The sequence below is a fragment of the Haliotis rubra genome, unplaced genomic scaffold (assembly GCF_003918875.1).
Source record: "Haliotis rubra isolate DU_JTF1 unplaced genomic scaffold, ASM391887v1 Scf997, whole genome shotgun sequence".
Lineage (NCBI taxonomy): Eukaryota > Metazoa > Mollusca > Gastropoda > Lepetellida > Haliotidae > Haliotis > Haliotis rubra.
This window is the reverse complement of record NW_025767742.1, coordinates 116352-141304: the sequence shown is the minus strand read 5'-3', so window position 1 is coordinate 141304 and position 24953 is coordinate 116352. Positions and strand designations below refer to the sequence as shown.

Below are 24953 nucleotides of genomic sequence, written 5' to 3'. Positions count from 1 at the left end.
GTCATTAAAACTACTCATTTCGACCTTTAATTGACTTAAATCGACCTTTTTTGACAACAGTGCACAATTCTCACCCATGAGCGAAATTTCAACCAATCAGGCGGTAGCGCCTCTGTGGCGTCATATGAGGAATAGCTTTGAGAGCCGATGCAGAATTCATCTACATTTTAGGGGGTAAATTATCGTGTTTACAGGCTTGTATAAACCTGAAATCGTGACAATTGTTGTGGAAAATGAAAGCTATATGTTCTCACAATCTACTGTCATTTAATTTTGTCTCCTGCTTTGCCTAGTTTCGAGTTACAACTTGTTTTCATAGGCGATTCTGTCAAAATCGATTGGTGTCGTTAGGCCCTATTTGTATAATGACTGATCCAAATTGATCCCATTTCTGTGTTGTTTTACCTCGATATTTAATCATGTCATGTAAAATCTGTTTGTATTCTCAAAACAGTGTCGGCCCATAAGTTTTCACATGCAATACAGCAATTAATACTCCCTCGTTGTAACCCGTGTTAGGTGGTATAAACCTACACATGTTATTTGTCATCATTCACTTGATGGTCAGTTAATGAATTTATAACAGGTATAATTAGTGGTAACACACTTAGATTACCGACAAAGGTTCCCATTTGGCATTTCTTGTGTCTGGAGTAAATATTCAACATTATAAACATCGATCAAAGGATTAACCCGATAACAGCTGATTGATTAATTACTTTTATCTTACACAGCGGAATTGTCAAAGGTAGTGTTTATGTATGTAGATTTACTAATCTATACTGAATACACTCTGTCGTATTCGGTGTCTGCGTAAAAACAACGTCCTTCTTTCAAAGGATTAACCCGGCAATACATTGATTGATTGCCCATTATTGGCTAACTAAATTACTGTTTTTAAAGAAAAGCGGACATTATGCAATTAGTTGCCAGGTGTGCTATCTTGGGTGACCAATGAGACTATACACCAATACCTGAAAAGATTTATCACTTTTTTAGTATATTAAACTGTTAAAAGACACATCATTTGGAACAGTTTTGTGGATATTGATGGATACATTCCTCGAACAAGGTAATGGCCTGATATTGTTCCTATAACTTTAATCTGTTTTAATTTTAATATTTGCATTTTGTTTTATTCATTTTGTCGTAGCATTCAACAGAATCATTGTTTTAGCCGTGAAGTGTAATGAGACAGACAACATGCACTAGGGTGTGTGTGTGCGAATTATGATTCACATTGGCAAACTATAAAATGTCTAGATATTACAGTTCTGTTATAAATTCACTATAAGTATCAGCAGAGATCGTCTGCTTTTTATTTAGTTTCAAAATGCATACAAGTGTGATAATAAACTAATTAGGATTATAAGACCAAATATAAAGGCGCACATTGACTAGTATCTACATACTGGTGAGTGGACATTAACCATGGGAATGTAGCAAAAGAAATTTATCGGCGCAGTATTGTGACCGACCCCCACCTGGCTTCCGTGGAAGAAATCGTTATGTTATAAGTTGTGTCATGCAAAATCCGTTTGGTTATGATTCCAATACATATTTAACAACGAGTAGAAAGTAGTCTTGATTTTCTAACTTGATGAAAACAAACTATAATCTCATTAATTCTAACAGATTTTTTTATTTTTAAAATGAAGCCCTGTCGGGAACATCCGCCAGTCTGAGGATAAATGGTATTTAGGTTTGTTTTCACCGGTCTAAAATCAAAACTACTTTCTACTGGTAATAAAATATGTATTTTATTGATAGCCAATAGGATTTTTGCATGACATAGCATATATCATAACAATTCTCTCTATGGCAGCGAGGTGGGTGTCAATATAATACTACTTACAATATTATTGTTACTTGACCACAACCTCACTTCCGGAAGAAATCGTTATGTTACAAGTTGTGTCATAGAAAATCTTTATGGTCATCAATCATATGCATATTTTACTACAACTAGTAAGTAGTTTTGATTCTTTAACTTCCGTGAAGCGATCTGAACACAAGTAAGATATCGTTTCAGGCTTCCACAGCGGCTAAACCGCACTCACAAACATAACCCATTTAGCACGAACTGCGGGGTCCTGTGGAAATCTGTGCATGGGGACACCATCGCCCGACCCCTAGGAGCAATTGGCGACAAAGCAGCGATTAGGCATGTAAATGTCGTTGATGTCGAGAAATCATCAAAATGATGGCGTGCTACACATTTTCTATACAACTAACTGAAAATCGTTCCTCATATGGCGTCACTGCAGTGCTCTGGCGACAGAGTTTCGTAACCTGTCTGTGGTTTTTGGTTGAGGAGGGAAGCGAGGCGACTTTTTGGCCACTTTTAATCGCAAATTTCGGTATTAATTAACCACAAGTTTTTAAAGAATAAATTTGGTGTTCCGCATAAGACTAACCACAAATCTTTCATATGTAATGTAATGGTTAAAGAGTAACAAAAACAAAGTTTAGTGGTTCTTTAAAAATCGACCTTCATTACAAAGTTTCAAGTCGTACTTTAAGTGCGAGCAACCTGTAGCTCCATCATATTACTCGTTTGGAATTAGAAAATTAAATATTATACACACAAAGTTGAGATATATGACTAGTCAGCTAAATTATGATCTGTATCGTTTCAACATGAAAGATTCTGCTTCTTGTTACTGTGGCAATACTTGTGAAAATGTACATCACTTCCTATTAGAATGTAAACTGTACAACATCCAAAGGGAAATATTAATGTTAAATTTAAAAAGTATTGTAAATCGAGACTCTCCAATCACATTGTCATTGATGTTATTTGGAAGTCCTGATATGACCATTCAACAGAATGAATACGTTTTTAAAGGTGTGCAAACTTTTATTCATCAATCGAAACGTTTTGTGTGATCACATGAGTTGTATCCCTTCCTCTACTTAACTTTCCTATCTCTTCTCTCTATTCTTTCCTAATATGTATATAATTGAAAATGTATGTATGTAAATATTAGGGAGCGGGTATTTTAAGTTGGATTACTTGTCCCCAATCCCTTTCACATTTGTGAATAAAATATGTTTAAATCAGAGGCCGCACTCCCAGAGGTTCCAGAGGAACTAGACGTTGATATCTGGAGTCTTCCACCCCCAGCCGTTCCTGTAAAACCATCAACAGTGGGTGGACGTCTACAAAGGTACTGGAAAAATTGTGGAATACTAGAGGACGACTATGTCTCCCAAGTACTACGAGAAGGATACAGAGTACAACTCAAGGCCACACCTCCCCTAACCCTCAGCCCGATGGTCTTCGACTATGCAGAGGAGCAGGCAGACAAAAAACAAGAAGCCATCAACTCACTACTTATGAAGGAGGCGGTAGAGATAATAGATCAGCATCATCTCACTCCAGGCTTCTACTCCCCAAATTTTCTAATACCCAAGAAGAACTCCAAGGAGAAGTTCAGACTGATTTACAACATGCGCAAATTCAACAAAAACTATCTTCTGAAACCAGACACGTTCAGAATGATCCACCTACCTCAACTCAGACTACTCATTCGTCCAGCAGATTACATGGCCAGCATAGACCTGCAGGATGCGTACCTACACATCCCCATACATCTGGAATCAAGAAAGCATCTAAGATTCCTATTCAGAGGGCAGCACTTCCAATGGAACGTCCTACCGTTTGGGATATCTTCGGCTCCGTGGCTATTCACACGAGTAACCAAGCCTATAGTTGCATATCTACATCATCGACGTCTACGCAATGCCTTCTACTTGGACGACGGAATTCAGGTTCACCAAGATGCCAGTCAACTCAGACTACAACTGAACTTCACGATCAAATTGCTCACTCAACTAGGATGGCTGGTGAACCTTATGAAGTCAGAGTTGGAACCAAAACAAGATTTTCTGGGGATAAGGTTTATCACAACACAGAATCGTATTGTCGTCCCAGAAGATCGTTGGGTCAAGATACAAGCCATGATTCCACCAGCAGTCATCTCTCCGTTAACACTACAATCATGGCAAGTTCTACTAACCTCGGTGCAGGACTCGCACAGGAAGGTTACAACTAAGACTGCTGCACGCTGCAATGGTTCCAGACAAAACATCTAGATAGCGTCTACCCAATCTTGCTGCCAGACAACCTCAGGAGGTATCTACTGTGGTGGACACACAGGTCAAACGTTTGCGGAGGGACCTATTTACAAGAGCCGGCCTTCGATACAAGGCTGGGGTGCGCATCTCAACAATCAAGTTGCATCAGGAAGGTGGGCCAAAATAGAGCAGCATCTTCACATCAATCTGCTGGAGATGAAAGCCGTGATCAACGCCTTACAACTATGGTCAAGCTCACTGAACAACAAAATGCTGATGGTCCACACGGACAACTCTACAGTGGCATACTCCATAAATCGGCAAGGATCCACAAAGTCTCCAAGCCTATTGCAGCTCACATTCCAGTTGTTCCAGATGACACAGGAAGCAAACATCTGGATAAAGGCGTGTCACGTACCCGGAGCCAAGAACGTACTGGCAGACGCTCTCTCACGACCACTACACCCGTCACCTACGGAATGGATGCTCCATCCAAATAGGATCCCCTTGCATAGACCTGTTTGCCACGAGGTTCAACAAACAACTACAGACGTTTGTCTCACCAGTTCCAGATCACCAAGCCTGGGCAACAGATGCACTGAGCATATCATGGGAAGGACTAAACGCTTCCAACCCCGATATTACTACCGGAAGTACTGCTGAAGATCAAACAGACACAGGCGCTACAACTGACTTTGGTCGCGCCATACTGGCCAGCGAGAGTATGGTTCCTAGACCTAATAGAAGATCTCGGAAGTCCAACAATCAAGTTACCAGATTGGCCGAACCTACTCATACATCCGCACACCAAGCAAGTCCACGGGGACCCGACAGCGTTCCAGCTACACGTGTGGACCGTATAAAAACATGTTTGAAGAAAAGAGGATACTCCGCCAGGGCAGGCAAGGCAGTAACGCTAGTGTTACGCAGATCTACTGGTAACCTGTATGATGACAAGTGGCTGAAGCAAGGCGGAAAGGGTTCATTGCGATGAAAGCTACTCATCCTCAAGTGGCGGAATACCTGTGTCATCTTAGAAAGACCAGACATCTGAAAGGTTCGCCATTATCTACATATCTAGCCGCCATCAGTGCAGTGATTACCATGAAAACAGGCATCAAGTTGACGAAAGTACCAGAATTACTTGCTCTGCTGAGATCTTTTATACTGGAGGACCAGCAAAAGAAGTTATCTAGTATTAAGAAGATACTAAATTATCTATAGCCACATGAATCAACATGATACAACTTGTCTGAGACTGAAGTAAGACAAGAAAGTGGTTACTCTCTTTTTCCCCCCCCCCCAAGTTATAACAGAAGTTCAGAAGAATAGGATCACGGAAATGCTGTTTTGCAGTTCGGGAATACAGGACATATCTAAGGACAGCTGATGAATCCATGAAGTGGCTTGACCCACACCAATTCGTCGGATTCTATAAGCAAAAGATCATGAGTCAGGATAAGAAAAAAAAAATGTAATTTTTCATGTAAAAATGATATTTTTATACTTATCCTGACTCATGATGAGAAGCCCTCCCAACCTCCCCGCTGGAAACACTTCGGATTTCACAGCAGATCCAAGTGCATGGGCAGAAAATCAGGAGAGAGTGACAAGTAAGGCTGGTCACATTATTTTATTTATTTACTCACATGATGAGTCAGGATACGTATAAAAATATCAATTTTACTTGATAAATTACATTATTGTATGCAATTTGGTCGGTACTAGAGACTACAATAACAGCCTGTGTTTGGTATACCATATTGTCAGCAACACATCTCCCTCTTTGGTTTCATCATTGTTTGTGCTGATACATGCTTCCCTGATACAGAGAGCTGATGTTACAACATCCAGACAACCTGCGTATCGTCCTGACACACACCATCTACAACGAGTTGTCCCAGACCCGCAATCCGAACAACATGTCCCTTGTGGCCGTCACATTCCAGATCTCTCCTGAACCTGCAGCCAAGGTGGGTCCATGATTCAAAGATGTACGTCTGAACCTGATGCCAAGGTGGGTACCTGATTCATAGATGTACTTCTAAACCTGATGCCTAGGTGGGTCCATGATTCAAAGATGTACGTCTGAACCTGATGCCAAGGTGGGTACCTGATTCATAGATGTACTTCTAAACCTGATGCCTAGGTGGGTCCATGATTCATAGATGTACGTCTGAACTTGCAGCCAAGGTGGGTCCATGATTCATGGATGTACGTCTGAACCTGCAGCCATGGTGGGTACCTGATTCATAGATGTACTTCTAAACCTGATGCCATGGTGGGTACCTGATTCATAGATGTACGTCTGAACCTGCAGCCAAGGTGGGTCCATGATTCATAGATGTACGTCTGAACCTGATGCCAAGGTGGGTCCATGATTCATGGATGTACATCTGAACTTGCAGCCAAGGTGAGTCCATGATTCAAAGATGTACGTCTGAACCTGATGCCAAGGTGGGTACCTGATTCATAGATGTACGTCTGAACCTGATGCCAAGGTGGGTCCATGATTCATGGATGTACATCTGAACTTGCAGCCAAGGTGGGACCATGATTCATATATGTACGTCTGAACCTGCAGCCATGGTGGGTCCCTGATTCATAGATGTACTTCCGAACCTCATGCCTAGGTGGGTCCATAATTCATAGATGTACGTCTGAACCTGCAGCCATGGTGGGTCCATGATTCATAGATGTACGTCTGAACCTGATGCCAAGGTGGGTCCATAAATCATCTTGAAGATGTGTAATGTAATGAAGGACACCTAGTTTGTTCAGATGAATAATTCAAGAGACTTTTATCAAAGGTTTAGAGGTTATATGTGCCGTACTTGTGTCATACTGACCACTGGTTCTGTATTTATCTATGTGATAAACAACCACCAAAACCTTTCCTTAATGCAACACAAGTAATCTACATATGCTTTTGAGTTTAATTTCACATTTGTTGGCCATTGAGGGTATTTGAATTCACTATACGATTGTATGCTGGTTCAGATATTATAGGAAGACACCATCAGTTTGGCAATTAGTAATTCATTCTGTACATGCACAATAATATAATATACTACATCACACCATACATATGTGTGTCTTCTATGTGCAGATCCTGGCAGAAATATTCCAGGATTTGTTGGCTAACAAGGATGATTACCTGCGAGCCCTACGAGCGCTGTTGCGGGAGATTGTTCGTACACTTCGACATGACATGAACTTCACTGCCTTCTGTCTGGGGCTCATGCAGGAGAGGTCAGAGGCAAAGTTCACTGACCTTGAACCAGCATTTAAGGTGTGTTAATCATTTACATAAATACTGTGGCCCTTTGTTTATCATATATACAAATACTGTGGCTGTTTGTTTGGGCTTGAAAGTATTGACAAGATTCAATAATAGCAGTGAAAGGTGAAAGAAAGATGTTATTGGCATCAGTGTTAATTGGTTCTCTAGTACTGTCAGAGATGTATTGTCATACTATCAGAGCTATAGAATCATACTGTCAGAGCTGTACTGTCATACTGTCAGAGCTGTAGTGTCATCCTGCCAGAGATGTATTGTCATACTGTCAGAGCTATAGGGTCATACTGTCAGAGCTGTACTGTCATACTGGCAGAGCTGTACTGTCATACTGTCAGCTGTAGTGTCATACTGCCAGAGATGTAGTGTCATACTGTCAGAGTTGTAGTGTCATACTACCATAGATGTATTGTCATACACTCAGAGCTGTGTCATCCTGCCAGAGCTGTAGTCATACTGTCAGAGCTGCATTGTCATACTGTCAGAGCTGTAGTGTCATACTGCCAGAGCTGTAGTGTCTAACTGTCAGAGATGTAGTGTCATACTGTCAGAGCTGTAGTGTCATACTGTCAGAGCTGTAGTGTCATACTGTCAGAGCTGTTGTGTCATATTGCCAGAGTTGTAGTGTCTGTCAGAGATGTAGTGTCATACTGTCAGAGCTGTAGTGTCATACTGTCAGAGCTGTAGTGTTATACTATCAGAGCTGTACTGTCATATTGCCAGAGATGTATTGTCATACACTCAGAGCTGTAGTGTTATACTGTCAAAGCTGTAGTGTCATACTACCAGAGATATGTTGTCATACTGTCAGAGCTGTAGTATTATACTATCAGAGCTGTAGTGTCATACTGTCAGAGCTGTAGTGTCATACTGTCAGAGCTGTAATGTTATACTATCAGAGCTGTACTGTCATATTGTCAGAGATGTAGTGTTATACTGTCAGAGCTGTAGTGTCATACTGTCAGAGCTGTAGTGTCATAACTGCCAGAGCTGTAGTGTCTAACTGTCAGAGATGTAGTGTCATACTGTCAGAGCTGTAGTGTCATACTGTCAGAGCTGTAGTGTCATACTGTCAGAGCTGTTGTGTCATATTGCCAGAGTTGTACTGTCTGTCAGAGATGTAGTGTCATGCTGTCAGAGCTGTAGTGTCATATTGCCAGAGATGTAATGTTATACTGTTAGAGCTGTAGTGTCATACTGTCAGAGCTGTAGTGTCATACTGTCAGAGATGAAATGTCATATTGCCAGAGATGTAATGTTATACTGTCAGAGCTGTAGTGTCATACTGTCAGAGCTGTAGTGTCTAACTGTCAGAGATGTAGTGTCATACTGTCAGAGCTGTAGTGTCATACTGTCAGAGCTGTAGTGTCATACTGTCAGAGCTGTAGTGTCATATTGCCAGAGTTGTAGTGTCTGTCAGAGATGTAGTGTCATACTGTCAGAGCTGTAGTGTCATACTGTCAGAGCTGTAGTGTTATACTATCAGAGCTGTACTGTCATATTGCCAGAGATGTATTGTCATACACTCAGAGCTGTAGTGTTATACTGTCAAAGCTGTAGTGTCATACTACCAGAGATATGTTGTCATACTGTCAGAGCTGTAGTATTATACTATCAGAGCTGTAGTGTCATACTGTCAGAGCTGTAGTGTCATACTGTCAGAGCTGTAATGTTATACTATCAGAGCTGTACTGTCATATTGTCAGAGATGTAATGTTATACTGTCAGAGCTGTAGTGTCATACTGTCAGAGCTGTAGTGTCATACTGCCAGAGCTGTAGTGTCTAACTGTCAGATGTAGTGTCATACTGTCAGAGCTGTAGTGTCATACTGTCAGAGCTGTTGTGTCATATTGCCAGAGTTGTACTGTCTGTCAGAGATGTAGTGTCATGCTGTCAGAGCTGTAGTGTCATATTGCCAGAGATGTAATGTTATACTGTTAGAGCTGTAGTGTCATACTGTCAGAGCTGTAGTGTCATACTGTCAGAGATGAAATGTCATATTGCAGAGATGTAATGTTATACTGTCAGAGCTGTAGTGTCATACTGTCAGAGATGTAGTGTCATACTACCAGAGATGTATTGTCATACACTCAGAGCTGTATTGTCATACTGTCAGAGCTGTAGTGTCATACTACCAGAGATGTATTGTCATACACTCAGAACTGTAGTGTCATACTGTCAAAGCTGTAGTGTCGTACTACCAGAGATGCATTGTCATACACTCAGAGATGTATTGTCATACACTCAGAGCTGTAGTGTCATGCTGTCAGAGCTGTAGTGTCATACTGTCAGAGATGTAGTGTCATACTGTCAGAGATGTAGTGTCTGTCAGAGCTGTAGTGTCATACTGTCAGAGTTGTAGTGTCTGTCAGAGCTGTTGTGTCATATTGCCAGAGTTGTAGTGTCTGTCAGAGCTGTAGAGTCATACTGTCAGAGTTGTAGTGTCTGTCAGAGCTGTTGTGTCATATTGCCGGAGTTGTAGTGTCTGTCAGAGCTGTACTGTCATACTGTCAGAGCTGTACTGTCATACTGTCAGAGATGTAGTGTCTGTCAGAGCTGTACTGTCATACTGTCAGAGTTGTAGTGTCTGTCAGAGCTGTTGTGTCATATTGCCAGAGTTGTAGTGTCTGTCAGAGCTGTACTGTCATACTGTCAGAGCTGTAGTGTCATACTGTCAGAGATGTAGTGTCTGTCAGAGCTGTTGTGTCATATTGCCAGAGTTGTAGTGTCTGTCAGAGCTGTTGTGTCATATTGCCAGAGTTGTAGTGTCTGTCAGAGCTGTAGTGTCATACTGTCAGAGTTGTAGTGTCTGTCAGAGCTGTAGTGTCATACTGTCAGAGCTGTAGTGTCATACTGTCAGAGATGTATTGTTATACTGTCAGAGATGTAGTGTCATACTGTCAGAGCTGTAGAGTCATATTGCCAGAGATGTAGTGTCATACTATCAGAGCTGTAGAGTCATACTGTCAGAGCTGTAGAGTCATACTGTCAGAGCTGTAGTCATACTGTCAGAGATGTAGTGTCATACTGTCAGAGCTGTAGTGTCATACTGCAAGACCTGTAGTGTCATACTGTCAGAGCTGTATTGTCATACTGTCAGAGCTGTATTGTCAAACTGTCAGAGCTGTAGTGTCATACTGTCAGAGCTGTTGTGTCATATTGTCAGAGATGTAATGTTATACTGTCAGAGATGTAGTGTCATACTGTCAGAGCTGTAGAGTCATACTGTCAGAGCTGTAGGTGTCATACTGCCAGAGATGTAGTGTCATACTGCCAGAGATGTATTGTTATACTGTCAGAGCTGTAGTGTCATACTGTCAGAGATGTAGTGTCATATTGTCAGAGCTGTATTGTCATATTGTCAGTTGAGATTGATGGTAAGGGACCCTTCATAAGTTATGGTTATGGGGGGGTGCTGATGATTTTTATGGAGAAGCATGTACAATGTGAATGACCCCCCTAAAATATATGTACAAATTAAGTGACCCCCCTGCATGTCATGTACAAAATCAATGTCCCACTCTGTCTACAGGAGAGGTTTGTGATGTCGATCGCAGACCTCATCACTCTCAGTGTGCTGATGGGCATCACTCCGGGAGTCCGGGAGGCGGTAGCATCACTCTCCAGGGGAGAACACAAAGGTGGGATATTCCTTCTTATTGTTGTCCTTGTCTTTTATCACTTCAAAAAAACATGCAAAAAATGCAAAATGTGAAAATCATTACATGGATATTGCATCCAGAACAAACTGTTAACCTCATTTGAACTTGTTTTCCAGACCTGGAGACCTTGCAGCAGTTCAAACAACAGGTTGCCATTATACAGCGTGACGCCATCTGGTGGCTGCACACAGTTGTTCCCAAGGCCATGGACGTATAAAGGCTGCAGAGTATGTTCACTGGTGAGTTGAAGGTGTACAACAGGATTTGCATATAGAAAAGGTTTAGTCCGGTAACAAATGAAAATTGTTAGTTATATACCGAGGTCAATAAGGAAAATATCACACGCTCTTTCATAAGAATTAAGACATTATATCTGCGAAATGTTTGCACTCTCTATTATGCATGACTTTAGAATATCATAAAAAGTTTAATTGTTTTGTTGGAATCAAATATGATGATGAGTAATAATCTGGGTCTATCATTCTGTGTATTCAGGGGCTGTCAGTATATGTTTGTAATACTCAACATGTCTTATAATCATGTCCTGAGTCATCCACTTGTCATACTGTTTTATCTTGTTGAAAATCTTTTGAATACAACATGAAATAAATTACTTTGGTGTACAAACATGTGCCATGACTAATGACCTTTTTGCAGTCTGCACAAGGTGTTGTTCATGGAGGAGGCCCAACATTACTATAACAAGGACAACTGGCCGACCGAGGGAGACCGCACGTGAGTAGTGGCGGAAGTGTTGGAGGGTGAAACAAGGGGAAGGGGAGTGTGGGCGAGTGTACTATAACAAGGACAACTGGCCGACCGAGGGTGACCACACGTGAGTAGTGGCGGAAGTGTTGGAGGGGAAACAAGGGGAGGGGACTGTGGGCGAAAGTACTATATAACAAGGACAACTGGTCACCGAGGGAGACCGCACGTGAGTAGTGGCGAAGTGTTGGAGGGTAAAACAAGGGGAGGGGACTGTGGGCGAAGTGTACTATAACAAGGACAACTGGTCACCGCCCGAGGAGACCGCACGTGAGTAGTGGCGGAAGTGTTGGAGGGGGAAACAAGGGGAAGGGGAGTGTGGGCGAGTGTACTATAACAAGGACAACTGGCCGCCCGAGGGAGACCGCACGTGAGTAGTGGCGGCAGTGTTGGAGGGTGAAACAAGGGGAGGGGGACTGTGGGCGAGTGTACTATAACAAGGACAACTGGCCGACCGAGGGAGACCGCCCGCGGAGTAGTGGCGAGCATTGTTGAGGGGAAACAAGGGGAGGGGAGTGTGGGCGAAAGTGTACTATAACAAGGACAACTGGCCGCCGAGGGAGACCGCGACGATGAGTAGTGGCGAAGTGTTGGAGGGGAAACAAGGGGAGGGGGACTGTGGGCGAAAGTGTACTATAACAAGGACAACTGGAGCCGAGGGAGACCAGCCGCGTGAGTAGTGGCGGCAGTGTTGGAGGGTGAAACAAGGGAGGGGACTGTGGGCGAAAGGTACTATAACAAGGGACAACTGGTCACCGAGGGAGACCGCCCGTGAGTAGTGGCGGCATTGTTGGAGGGGGAAACAAGGGAGGGGAGTGTGGGCGAAAGTGTAAATACTATAACAAGGACAACTGGCCGCCGAGGGAGACCGCACGGAGTAGTGGCGGAAGTGTTGGAGGGGAAACAAGGGGAGGGGAGGGTGTGGGCGAAAGTGTACTATAACAAGGACAACTGGCCGAGGGAGACCCGATCGGAGTAGTGGCGGCAGTGTTGGAGGGTGAAACAAGGGGAGGGGGACTGTGGGCGAGTGTACTATAACAAGGACAACTGGCCGCCCGAGGGAGACCGCACGTGAGTAGTGGCGAAGTGTTGGAGAATTGAAGAAACAAGGGAGGGGACTGGGCGAGCGTGTAACTATAACAAGGACAACTGGCCGCCTGAGGGAGACCGCATCGACGTAGAGTAGTGGCGGAAGTGTTGGAGGGGAAACAAGGGGGAGGGAGTGTGGGGGCAAGTGTAACTATAACAAGGACAACTGGGTCACCGAGGAGACCGCAAGACGTGAGTAGTGGCGGAAGTGTTGAGGGGAAACAAGGGGAGGGGGGACTGTGGGCGAAAGTGTACTATAACAAGGACAACTGGCCGCCGAGAGGAGACCGCACGGAGTAGTGGCGAGGAAGTGTTGGAGGGAAACAAGGGAGGAGGGGGAGTGGGCGAGAGTGTACTATAACAAGGACAACTGGTCAGCCGAGGGAGAGACCGCGCGTGAGTAGTGGCGGCAGTGTTGAGGAGGGGAAACAAGGGAGGGGACTGTGGGCGAAAGTGTACTATAACAAGGACAACTGGCGCCTGAGGGAGACCGCGACATGAGTAGTGGCGGAAGTGTTGGTGGGTGAAACAAGGGGAGGGGGACTGTGGGCGAAAGTGTACTATAACAAGGACAACTGGTCAGCCCGAGGAGACCGCAGACGTGAGTAGTGGCGGAAGTGTTGGAGGGTGAAACAAGGGGAGGGGGACTGTGGGAAGAAAGTGTACTATAACAAGGGACAACTGGCCGCCCGAGGGTGACCGCACGTGAGTAGTGGCGGAAGTGTTGGAGGGTGAAACAAGGGGAGGGGGACTGTGGGCGAGTGTACTATAACAAGGACAACTGGCTTCCGAGGGTGACCGCGTGAGTAGTGGCGGAAGTGTTGGAGGTGAAACAAGGGGAGGGGGACTGTGGGCGAGTGTACTATAACAAGGACAACTGGCCGCCCGAGGGAGACCGCACGTGAGTAGTGGCGGAAGTGTTGGAGGGTGAAACAAGGGGGAGGGGGACTGTGGGCGAGTGTACTATAACAAGGACAACTGGCTTCCCGAGGGTGACCGCCCGTGAGTAGTGGCGGCAGTGTTGGAGGGTGAAACAAGGGGAGGGGGAGTGTGGGCGAGTGTACTATAACAAGGACAACTGGCCGACCGAGGGAGACCGCACGTGAGTAGTGGCGGCAGTGTTGGAGGGTGAAACAAGGGGAGGGGGACTGTAGGCGAGTGTACTATAACAAGGACAACTGGTCGCCCGAGGGAGACCGCACGTGAGTAGTGGCGGAAGTGTTGGAGGGTGAAACAAGGGGAGGGGACTGTGGGCGAAAGTGTACTATAACAAGGACAACTGGTCACGTGGAGAGACCGCGGACGTGAGTAGTGGCGAATGCATTGTTGGAGGGTGAAACAAGGGGAAGGGGACTGTAGGCGAGTATGCTATAACATAGGGCTACCCTCGGGAAGAGTGAGTTTAGTTTTACGCCGCTTTAGCAATATTCCAGCAAAATCATGGCAGGGGACACCAGAAATGGGCTTTACACATTGTACCCATGTGGGAACTCGAACTTGGGTCTTTGCCCTCAGGAAGAACCCTTGTCAGTATAGGCATCCGAGTGGGACGGAAATACTGTTAAAGTGGTATGGGGCCAAACACACTCACTCACTCACTCTTCTCATCACAGGTTTGAAATGAAAGTGTTTCCTGTAAGTGGATATTGAAAACGTTTTCCTCTGGGTCGACTACTGCCTGCCATGATAACCATGTTGACACATCTGGCACTGCAGGATGATGCTGCGACTGGCGGCGGAGGTGCCTGTGATGGAGGACTCCCTGATGCGGGTCCTGCTGATTGGCTTGTCCCGGGAACTGCCTCTCAGTGCTGCTGATGCTGTGGAGCTGGCAGACCAGCTCATCCGGCGGGCAGCCCCTCTGTACCTCGGAGGTCAGTCCAGCCATTTAGCATGCATAGCTTTATCATTTCATTTTGTAAGATCAAAAAATATTTTCATTTGATTATATCAACCTGCAACTTCAAATATGAAATAAGTGTATTTGAAAGAACACACTCTGAAATATGTTGTTATTGAGCAAACTACCCAGTGTATTGCTTGGTCCTGCAGACACCAAGGTTTTGTGAGATGTGAGTTGAATCCCTTTCCAAAGCACCATAAACTTTGTACCATGTCAGAATTCTGGAGCAGCAATAGCTTGATGGAAATTTACACAGATTTGCAGCTGTGTTTTACACCACAAAGAGTGTTGTATTTTACATCAGGCATGTTGTACATGACAGAGGGTGTGTTGTACTTTACATCAGGTATGTTGTACACCACAAAGAGTGTGTTGTACTTTACAGCAGGTATGTTGTACACGACAGTGGATGTGTTGTACTTTACAGCAGGTATGTTGTACACCACAAAGACTGTTGTATTTTACAGCAGGTATGTTGTACATGACAGAGGGTGTGTTGTACTTTACACAGCAGGTATGACAGAGGGTTGTTGTACTTTACACAGGTATGTTGACAGAGTGTGTTGTATTTTACAACAGGCATGTTGTACATGACAGAGGGTGTGTTGTATCAGGTATGTTTTACAGCAGGTATGTATGTTGTACACCACACCACAGGGGATGTGTTGTATTTTTCAGCAGGTACATGTTGTACATGACAGAGGGTGTGTTGTACTTTACAGCAGGTACATCAGGATTATGTTGTACACAACAGAGTGGTGTGTGTTGTGTTTTACAGCAGGTATGTTGTACATGACAGAGGGGGTGTTGTACTTTACAGCAGGTATGTTGTACGACGACAGAGGGTGTGTTGTACTTTACAGCAGGTATGTTGTACACCACAAAGACAGAGGGTTGTTGTACAAAGAGTGTTGTATTTACATCAGGTATGCTGTACCGCGACAGAGGATGTGTTGTATTTTTCAGCAGGCACGGGTATGCAGGTTCTGCAGGTGTTGAGACTGGAGCTAATTGATGCCCTTCTTAACCTGTGTGCTTACAGACACCCAGAGAACATCGGCCTTCCTAAAGGGTGAGTGGGAGGTGTTAGTGTTAAGCTTAATGGGTGTTTTAAGTGACAGGTTCCTCTTCAGGGTATGACTTAAAGATTTGTGTATTTAGTGGCCCAATGTGATTTGTACCATTGTGTCTCTCCTAATGGTCTGTCCCTAATGTGATCTGTACCTCCTATTGTGCCCCTGATGATGGTCTGTACATAGAAGTGTGATCTGTACCTCCTATTGTGCCCCTGATAATGGTCTGTACATAGTAAGATGTGTGATCTGTACCTCCTATTGTGCCCCCTGATGGTCTGTACCTCCTATTGTGCCCCTGATAATGGTCTGTACATAGAAGTGTGATCTATACCTCCTATTGTGCCCCTGCTGATGGTCTGTACATAGAAATGTGATCTGTACCTCCTATTGTGCCCCTGATAATGGTCTGTACATAGAAGTGTGATCTGTACCTCCTATTGTGCCCCTGATGATGGTCTGTACATAGTAATGTGATCTGTACCTCCTATTGTGCCCCTGATAATGGTCTGTACATAGAAGTGTGATCTATACCTCCTATTGTGCCCCTGCTGATGGTCTGTACATAGTAATGTGATCTGTACCTCCTATTGTGCCCCTGATAATGGTCTGTACATAGAAGTGTGATCTATACCTCCTATTGTGCCCCTGCTGATGGTCTGGTACATAGTAATGTGATCTGTACCTCCTATTGTGCCCCTGCTGATGGTCTGTACATAGAAGTGTGATCTGTACCTCCTGTTGTACCCCTGCTAATGGTCTGTACATAGAAGTGTCATCTGTACCTCCTATTGCACCCCTGCTAATGGTCTGTACATAGTAATGTGATCTATACCTCCTATTGTGCCCCTGATGATGGTCTGTACATAGTAATGTGATCTGTACCTCCTATTGTGCCCCTGATGATGGTCTGTACATAGAAGTGTGATCTATACCTCCTATTGTGCCCCTGCTGATGGTCTGTACATAGTAATGTGATCTATACCTCCTATTGTGCCCCTGCTAATGGTCTGTACATAGAAGTGTGATCTATACCTCCTATTGTGCCCCTGCTGATGGTCTGTACATAGTAATGTGATCTGTACCTCCTATTGTGCCCCTGCTAATGGTCTGTACATAGTAATGTGATCTGTACCTCCTATTGTGCCCCTGCTAATGGTCTGTACATAGAAGTGTGATCTGTACCTCCTATTGGACCCCTGCTAATGGTCTGTACATAGTAATGTGATCTGTACCTCCTATTGTGCCCCTGATGATGGTCTGTACATAGTAATGTGATCTATACCTCCTATTGTGCCCCTGATGATGGTCTGTACATAGTAATGTGATCTATACCTCCTATTGTGCCCCTGCTGATGGTCTGTACATAGTAATGTGATCTATACCTCCTATTGTGCCCCTGCTGATGGTCTGTACATAGTAATGTGATCTATACCTCCTATTGTGCCCCTGCTAATGGTCTGTACATAGAAGTGTGATGTGATCTATACCTCCTATTGTGCCCCCTGATGTACATGGTCTGTACATAGTAGTGTGATCTATACCTCCTATTGTGCCCCTGATGATGGTCTGTTCTAGCTCCCCTCCCCTGTTTCAGGTACCAGCCCCCTACTCTGGCCATATCCGCTCTGTACTGGAAGGCCTGGACGATGCTGGTAGTCATCAGTGCTTTCAACCCCAGTACATTTGGTAAGTGGACCTTCCACACATGTTACATGTTAAAATATAACTGTCGATGGTGGAGGATATATGGACAGTTTGAACTTGAATCTATTTCATTGTGTGTCTTCTCAGAAAAACATGTCTGTAAAATTACTGATTCAAACTTTACCTTCCATTTGACCCATGAGAAACCTTCATGCTCTGATGTTTGCTTTATATTTCATTTGTTTTCATCATTATATTGTGTAAGTTTGTTGTTTTGGCCTACAGAATGTGGATAGGGCTGTTACCTCATGTCAGTTGACAAGGAATTCTGATATCTGGAAACTTATTTATCTATACAATGTTTGGGAGAACAAGATTCAACTGTACAGTGATAGTGTGATAACACAGACCCATGTAAACTGATGTAATTGTCCATGTGAATGATGATGTGAGTCGGTATATATTGACAGGTCTCTCAGCATGGGAAAACTACCCAACTCTGAAGTGTCTGATGGAGATGGCCATGACAAAGTGAGTAGCATTCTCCAGCACCATCCCCGATTACACACCTCAGCTGTTGCTGGTCCAGACCTTGCATGTCACCATAAGATGCCATGTTTCTGTATTCACCGACAGTGTTGGTCCATCACTCCAAACTAATTTATGTTGCTTTGGATGAACAATAACAAGAAAGAGTCAGTGTATAGCCATGTGGAATATTCATTGTCATTCATTCAAGGGGCGGTGGGGTAGCCTAATGGTTAAATCGCCCGCTTGCCACGCTGAAGACCCAGGTTTGATTCGCCACATGGGTACAATGTGTGAAGCCTATTTCTGGTGGTTTCCCCTGCCGTGGTATTGCTGGAATATTGCTAAAAGCATACTCCCTCACTCACTCACTCACTCACTCACTCACTCACTCAACTTACATTGATTCACTCAGCAAAGCAAGGGCATTGGTGGCTCAGTACGGAGTTATTTCGGTGTGCGGAGTTATTTCCCTTGAGCATGTCAAAACATGTGATTGTGGGCTTGAATCCTGTTTTGCCCCATTTGTGTTGTTTCATTTTCTTTCCGCATGATACTAGTGCACATGGTTTTCAAGATAGTGGTAAATGTCTGACACCTACATCGCTTCAGGCATTCTTCCCACATTAAGCTATCATGCCATGACAGAAATGGAATGCCATTAAACCCAATTCACTCACTCACTCACTCACTCAGCAAAGCAATATACAAGTCACTGACATAAGAGAATTCATGTCTGCGTTACAGCAACTTCAAGTTCCCTCCGCCAACCACGGCAACTGATGATAAGGTGATTGATGAGATCAAGAACCGGGAGCGTCAGATTGCACAGCAGGAGGTGCAGCAGATACTTGAGTTTGAGAGCCACCTGGCTGCCGCCACCAGCAAAGTGACCATCACAGAGGCCAACAGTCTTCTCCTTGACCAAGCTTACCACCATGGACCCCAAGTAGGTAGTCTAGGGGCAGACAACTGCACAGGCAACTGTCTGGAAGGTTCACTGTGTTTCATCAATAGAACAGCAGGATATTTTACTGAGTTGTGGAAAATGTATTGTCTGTTTTGTGAATACAAAATGTGCATTTTTAGTCTTTCTTAGAAGTGCTCATCTAATGTATTACTTCCAAAATTTTGCAAGACAATTTTGGAAATCAACTAGGTTGTCTCCATCGTTCTGTGGTAGCTAAGGTGAAGGTTTACCTCAGATGCTGTGAGTGGCAAGTTGATTGTCCTTGATACAAAGAGATCTGGGTTAGAATTGATCTTCAGTAACCCTTGATTGGGTAGTCAGGCTCGCTGACTTGGTTCACACAGGTCATTGCATCCCAGCTGCGTAGATCAATGCTCATGCTTTTGATCACTGGATTTTCTGGTCCAGACTCGATTATTTTCAGACCACCGCCATACAGCTGAAATATTGCTGACTGCAGCGTAAAACTAAAATCACTCACTCACTCTTTGAGGGTGATTGGGTAGCCTAATGGTTAAAGCGTTCACTCATCATGCCGAAAACCCGGGTTTAATTCCCCACATGGGTAAAATGTATGAAGCCCATTTCAGGTGTCCCCCGGCTTGATATTGCTGGAATATTGCTAAAATCGGCGTAAAACTAAACTCACTCACTCCTCGATACAAAGACATCCTCATAACACTGTCAGTGGCTATCCTTTCCACAGTGGTATTGCGCGATGTCCCCCAGCCAAAGTGCTGGACCAGATGTCCAGTCTGTGCAACACCCTTAAGGTCGGTCAGATGCTGTGTCGGAGCCGGAATCCTGACTTCCTACTGGACATCATACAAAGACAGGTGCGTACAGGGGAGACTACTCTGGCTGGGAGGACTTGAATCTAGTTTCTGTCACACCATGTTAAATTCAAAACAGATCAGTATTTGAAGCAGTCTCATTGTCACACACATAGCAGCAGATATAACAGTTACTGGGCCAAGCAAGGGATGTAAGAAATTCATTACAGATGTGTCAGTTTAGCACTTAATTTGCTTAATGGATTTCATAACTACACTGTTTCTTTTTTGAGTGGCAATTAGAATCTGATATGATGAACAGGAACAATGTTTTATGTATAGACAACTTCAAGTGATACTTAACAATGGTGTTAGCATCTAAACTAAAACATGATGCGACATTTTGGTGTACTGGTAGATGCTAACACCGTTATCAAGCAAGTGGTTCCTGATAGCATCTACACCGAAGCCTCACATACATGAAGAAGTTGTCTAGCCGTAAAACAACATTCCTGTACACTGTAGTTGGTTAGGTGACTGTACACAGTAGTTGGTTAGGTGACTGTACACTGTAGTTGCTTAGGTGACTGTACACAGTAACAGTGGTTTCTGGCTCAAGTGTTTTTCAATCAGTTTGTCAAAAAGGACACATTTCTTTCATGGAATATGTGGAAATAGATCACATTTGCATTTTGTTGATGTGGATGGTGTTGCAGGGGACGTCCCAGTCCATGCCGTGGCTGGCGGAGCTGGTGGAGTCGAGTGAGGGCTCCTTGGACGTGCTGCCTATCCAGTGTTTGTGTGAGTTCCTGCTGCATGAGCCGCCCGAGTCCACCGACACAGGGGACTCCGACGTCATCAAAGCCGAGAAGTACAGGAGGAAAGAGGTAGGCAGGAGCTTCCAGCAGACAGTTTGTAGATGTGCATATATCTGACAAGTACCTTAAACTGATCGGGACTTTTACTTTTCTGTCAGTGTTTCATGTAACAAATTTATCACCATGAGTAATTAAGTAAAATAGTTCCTATCTTGTGAACAGCAGATTCTTACTGTGGTATCTCGAGTTCAACAAAGACTGTTATGTCATGATATCTCTCCACTCCAGAATGGGTGATTTGCAGGATGGCAACTGGCCAGTCACACAGTGAATATGAGAGTAATGCATACAGTATAGTTCATAAACAAAATTACATCTGATATACATAGAGTTTGAACAATTTCTGTCCTTCTCTTTTGGTAATATTGTTTGTTCTACTTCAGAAAAGGAAACCATAATTATGTAAATTGCTGGCCATGACCCCAAAATCACAATTTTCATGTGAACACTCAGTAGTGTGTAATATTTCACAATATGCAAAACAAGCACCTTTGTTAAATGTTTATATATCTGTTAAAGAAACTGAAGAAGCAGCGACAACTTCTGAGCCGCCTGCAGGAGATGGTGCATGGGACGTCCTCCGACTCATCAACAATGTTCCAGGTCCTTGACTACTTCCTCAAGCGGCTGTCTTCCACCCAGTCTGTGTCTCGATCTCAGGCCATCAAGGTAAGTCATGATTTTAGGGCAACTAGACATGACGAGACAAATGTAGACCATGTGAAAAGCCCATGAGATCCCACAAAGTCAGCTACTTGATGTGGATGATTTGTATTCTTTGAGTGGCATTTTTAGAAGTTGGAGAGTGAGATAAGGACAAACTTTGGGGATGAAGAACTTCTTTATTCAGGTGATGCAACCTTTCTATACATATTCTTGTATCGTTGTCAAGCAGGAGATAGGATTGGTCAGAAGTTGTCGCTTCTTGACAACAATTCTGTTTGTCCTCATGTGGATGACTTGGCCATAGTGGCCTCAAAGCGGGAAACAATTCAGTTGAGTCAATACTAATATTGTGTTTTAGACAGACATGGACACTGGCTGTAGTACTGTTGTCTGTTTCTAACCCTCTCTTACTTGTGTAACAGGGATTGTCGATGGTTGTGTCTAAGTCAGCCTCTAGTCCTGATGACAAGGAAGAAACCAAGATGGATGTTGATGGTGACAACAGAACCAACGATTGGCTGTTGAAGGATCTGCCATCCCTCCCGCTGTTCCAGGAGGTGAAAGGTCAAACTAGTATGGCACTTCGACAGGTATGTCTGCTTAACACCATGTTTTCTGTGGATGTGATTTTGTGTACAGTGTAGAATCTGTTTGATTGTTTTTTTCAGGTTGATTTCAGAAATGCTTTCCTTCATGTTGTGTATGAATATATACAGTTCTCAAAATAGTCTGATTATGATATTGTGTTAATAATTTGCCAGTCATGTCAAATAATGACAGATTCTTCACTGTTCCCCATGTAATTGTTCCCTGTACAACTGTTCCCCATGTAACTGCTCCCTGTACATCTGTTCCCCATGTAACTGATCCCTGTACAACTGTTCCCCATGTAACTGATACCTGTACAACTGTTCCCCATGTAACTGATCCCTGTACAACTGTTCCCCATGTAACCGATCCTGTACAACTGTTCCCCATAACAGATAACTGTATACCTGTACAATGTTCCCCATGTAACTGTTCCCTGTACAACTGTTCCCCATGTAATCGATCCCTGTACAACTGTTCCCCATGTAACCGATCCCTGTACAACTGTTCCCCATGTAACCGATCCCTGTACAACTGTTCCCCATGTAACTGATCCCTGTACAACTGTTCCCCATGTAATTGTTCCCTGTACAACTGTTCCCCATGTAATTGTTCTCTGTACAACTGTTCCCCATGTAACTGTTCCCTGTACAACTGTTCCCCATGTAACTGTTCTCTGTACAACTGTTCCCCATGTAACTGTTCCTGTACAACTGTTCCCCATGTAATTGTTCTCTGTACAACTGTTCCCCATGTAATTGTTCCCTGTACAACTGTTCCCCATGTAACTGTTCCCTGTACAAGCTGTTCCCCATGTAACCGATCCTGTACAACTGTTCCCCGATGTAACTGTTCCTGTACAACTGTTCCCCATGTAATTGATCCCTGTACAGCTGTTCCCCATGTAACAAGCTGTTGCCCCCCATTTGTTCCTGTACAACTGTTCCCTCATGTAACCCGATCCCTGTACAACTGTTCCCCATGTAATTGTTCTCTGTACAACTGTTCCCCATGTAACTGTTCTCTGTACAACTGTTCCCCATGTAACTGTTCCTGTACAACTGTTCCCCATGTAACTGATCCCTGTACAACTGTTCCCCATGTAACCCGATCCCTGTACAACTGTTCCCTAATGTAATTGATCCCTGTACAACTGTTCCCCATGTAACTGATCCCTGTACAACTGTTCCCTATAATAACCGATACCTGTACAACTGTTCCCATGTAACTGTTCCCTGTACAATGTAATTGATCCCTGTACAACTGTTCCCATGTAACTGTTCTCTGTACAACTGTTCCCCATGTAACTGTTCCCTGTACAACTGTTCCCCATGTAACTGTTCCCTGTACAACTGTTCCCCATGTAACTGTTCCCTGTACAACTGTTCCCATGTAACGATCCTGTTACAACTGTTCCCCATGTAACTGATCCCTGTACAGCTGTTCCCCCATGTAACTGTTCCTGTACAACTGTTCCCCATGTAACCGATCCTGTACAACTGTTCCCCATGTAACCGATCCTGTACAACTGTTCCCCATGTAATCCCTGTACAATCCCTGTACAACTGTTCCCCATGTAACAGATCCCTGTACAACTGTTCCCCATGTAACCGATCCCTGTACAACTGTTCCCCATGTAACCGATCCCTGTACAACTGTTGCCCATGTAATAGATACCTGTACAACTGTTCCCCATGTAACCGATCCCTGTACAACTGTTCCCCATGTAACTGATCCCTGTACAACTGTTCCCCATGTAATCGATCCCTGTACAACTGTTCCCCATGTAATTGATCCTGTACAACTGTTTCATGATGTAACTATATCCCTGTACAACTGTTCCCCATGTAACAGATCCCTGTACAACTGTTCCCCATGTAACCGATCCCTGTACAACTGTTCCCCATGTAACTGATCCCTGTACAACTGTTCCCCATGTAACTGATCCCTGTACAACTGTTCCCCATGTAATTGTTCCTGTACAGCTGTTCCCCATGTAATTGCTCCCTGTACAGCTGTTCCCCCTTTGGCTGTTTCATATAACATGTATTCCCTGTATAACCTCCCATGTGTTATTGATCCCATGGGCGGATCCAGGAATTTTGAAAGGAGGGGGTTCAGGGGGATTCGAACCCACTGAAACCCCCATTGGCTCCACCAACGCCAAAAAAATTCTTCAATGTGATCTTAAGTCATGTTCAAAAGGGGGGGGTGCGAACCCCCTGAACCGCCGCTCTGTATCCGCCACTGGATCCCACTACAACTATTCCCTACATAAGTGTATGTTGTATAAATCCACCCTGTCGACGTGTTCTGTTCCCCATACTCTCTGTGCTGAGTTCCCTATAAATCTTATCACGATGTAAGCATTCCCTCTCTGACTGGTGTGTTGTTACAGGCCTGCCAGATAGAGACGGATCCGAGTTTGGTCAGTTCCTACATCATCTTCCTGTCCCAGCATTCCCTGGACCAGAATCTCTATGACCTCGACAACCTGGCCTCTGTAAGTTCTACATCATTCATTATATACACTCTGCAAGACTTCTGCAGTCATTCTTGTAAGGCCATTTAATTTCTTAATTATTTATGACCATCAAGTCTGTTGAATTTGAAAATATTGCTGTAATGATACTCAGTGGGAATATTTGCAACATTGCATAGTGTAGTGTTATCACTGTCCAATCTTCACTGATACAGATATCTGTTGCTGATAGTTGCTTTACTTTGTTTAAGGATGTGGCTCAGCTGATAGTAGAGAGGACATCGGTGATCAACCACATCCTACCATGTGAGACCAACCCCTGGACACCATCGCAGGATGTCACCCTCGTCGCCCTCATCAGCCTTTATGTGAACTACCTCAAGAAGGCCCGGGAGCAAGGAGGGATGTGGTATTGTGAACAATCACAGGGTGTATACACCCTCATCAGACCTGGGGTACTTTACATGGGTTTTACATGGTATACTGTTGAACTACCTATAACTGTTGGGGTGTATACATGTATAGGGGGAGCCACACACATGGAGGCCTA

At 44.0% G+C, this 24953-nt stretch overlaps 1 protein-coding gene across 1 annotated transcript in view; it reads left to right on the top strand.

Moving 5' to 3' along the window:
- Nucleotides 1-24953, top strand: part of LOC124265807 (integrator complex subunit 1-like) — a 54736-nt gene that overhangs the window by 13827 nt on the left and 15956 nt on the right. The window contains 19 exon segments of the mRNA XM_046700639.1: nt 5912-6053; nt 7190-7372; nt 10912-11020; nt 11158-11252; nt 11255-11280; nt 11699-11776; nt 14612-14769; nt 15771-15870; nt 17469-17560; nt 17989-18049; nt 18794-18974; nt 18976-18995; nt 19723-19852; nt 20506-20676; nt 21187-21336; nt 21756-21923; nt 24320-24424; nt 24655-24800; nt 24850-24871. Coding sequence (XP_046556595.1) covers nt 5912-6053; nt 7190-7372; nt 10912-11020; nt 11158-11252; nt 11255-11280; nt 11699-11776; nt 14612-14769; nt 15771-15870; nt 17469-17560; nt 17989-18049; nt 18794-18974; nt 18976-18995; nt 19723-19852; nt 20506-20676; nt 21187-21336; nt 21756-21923; nt 24320-24424; nt 24655-24800; nt 24850-24871 — 2137 coding nt within the window.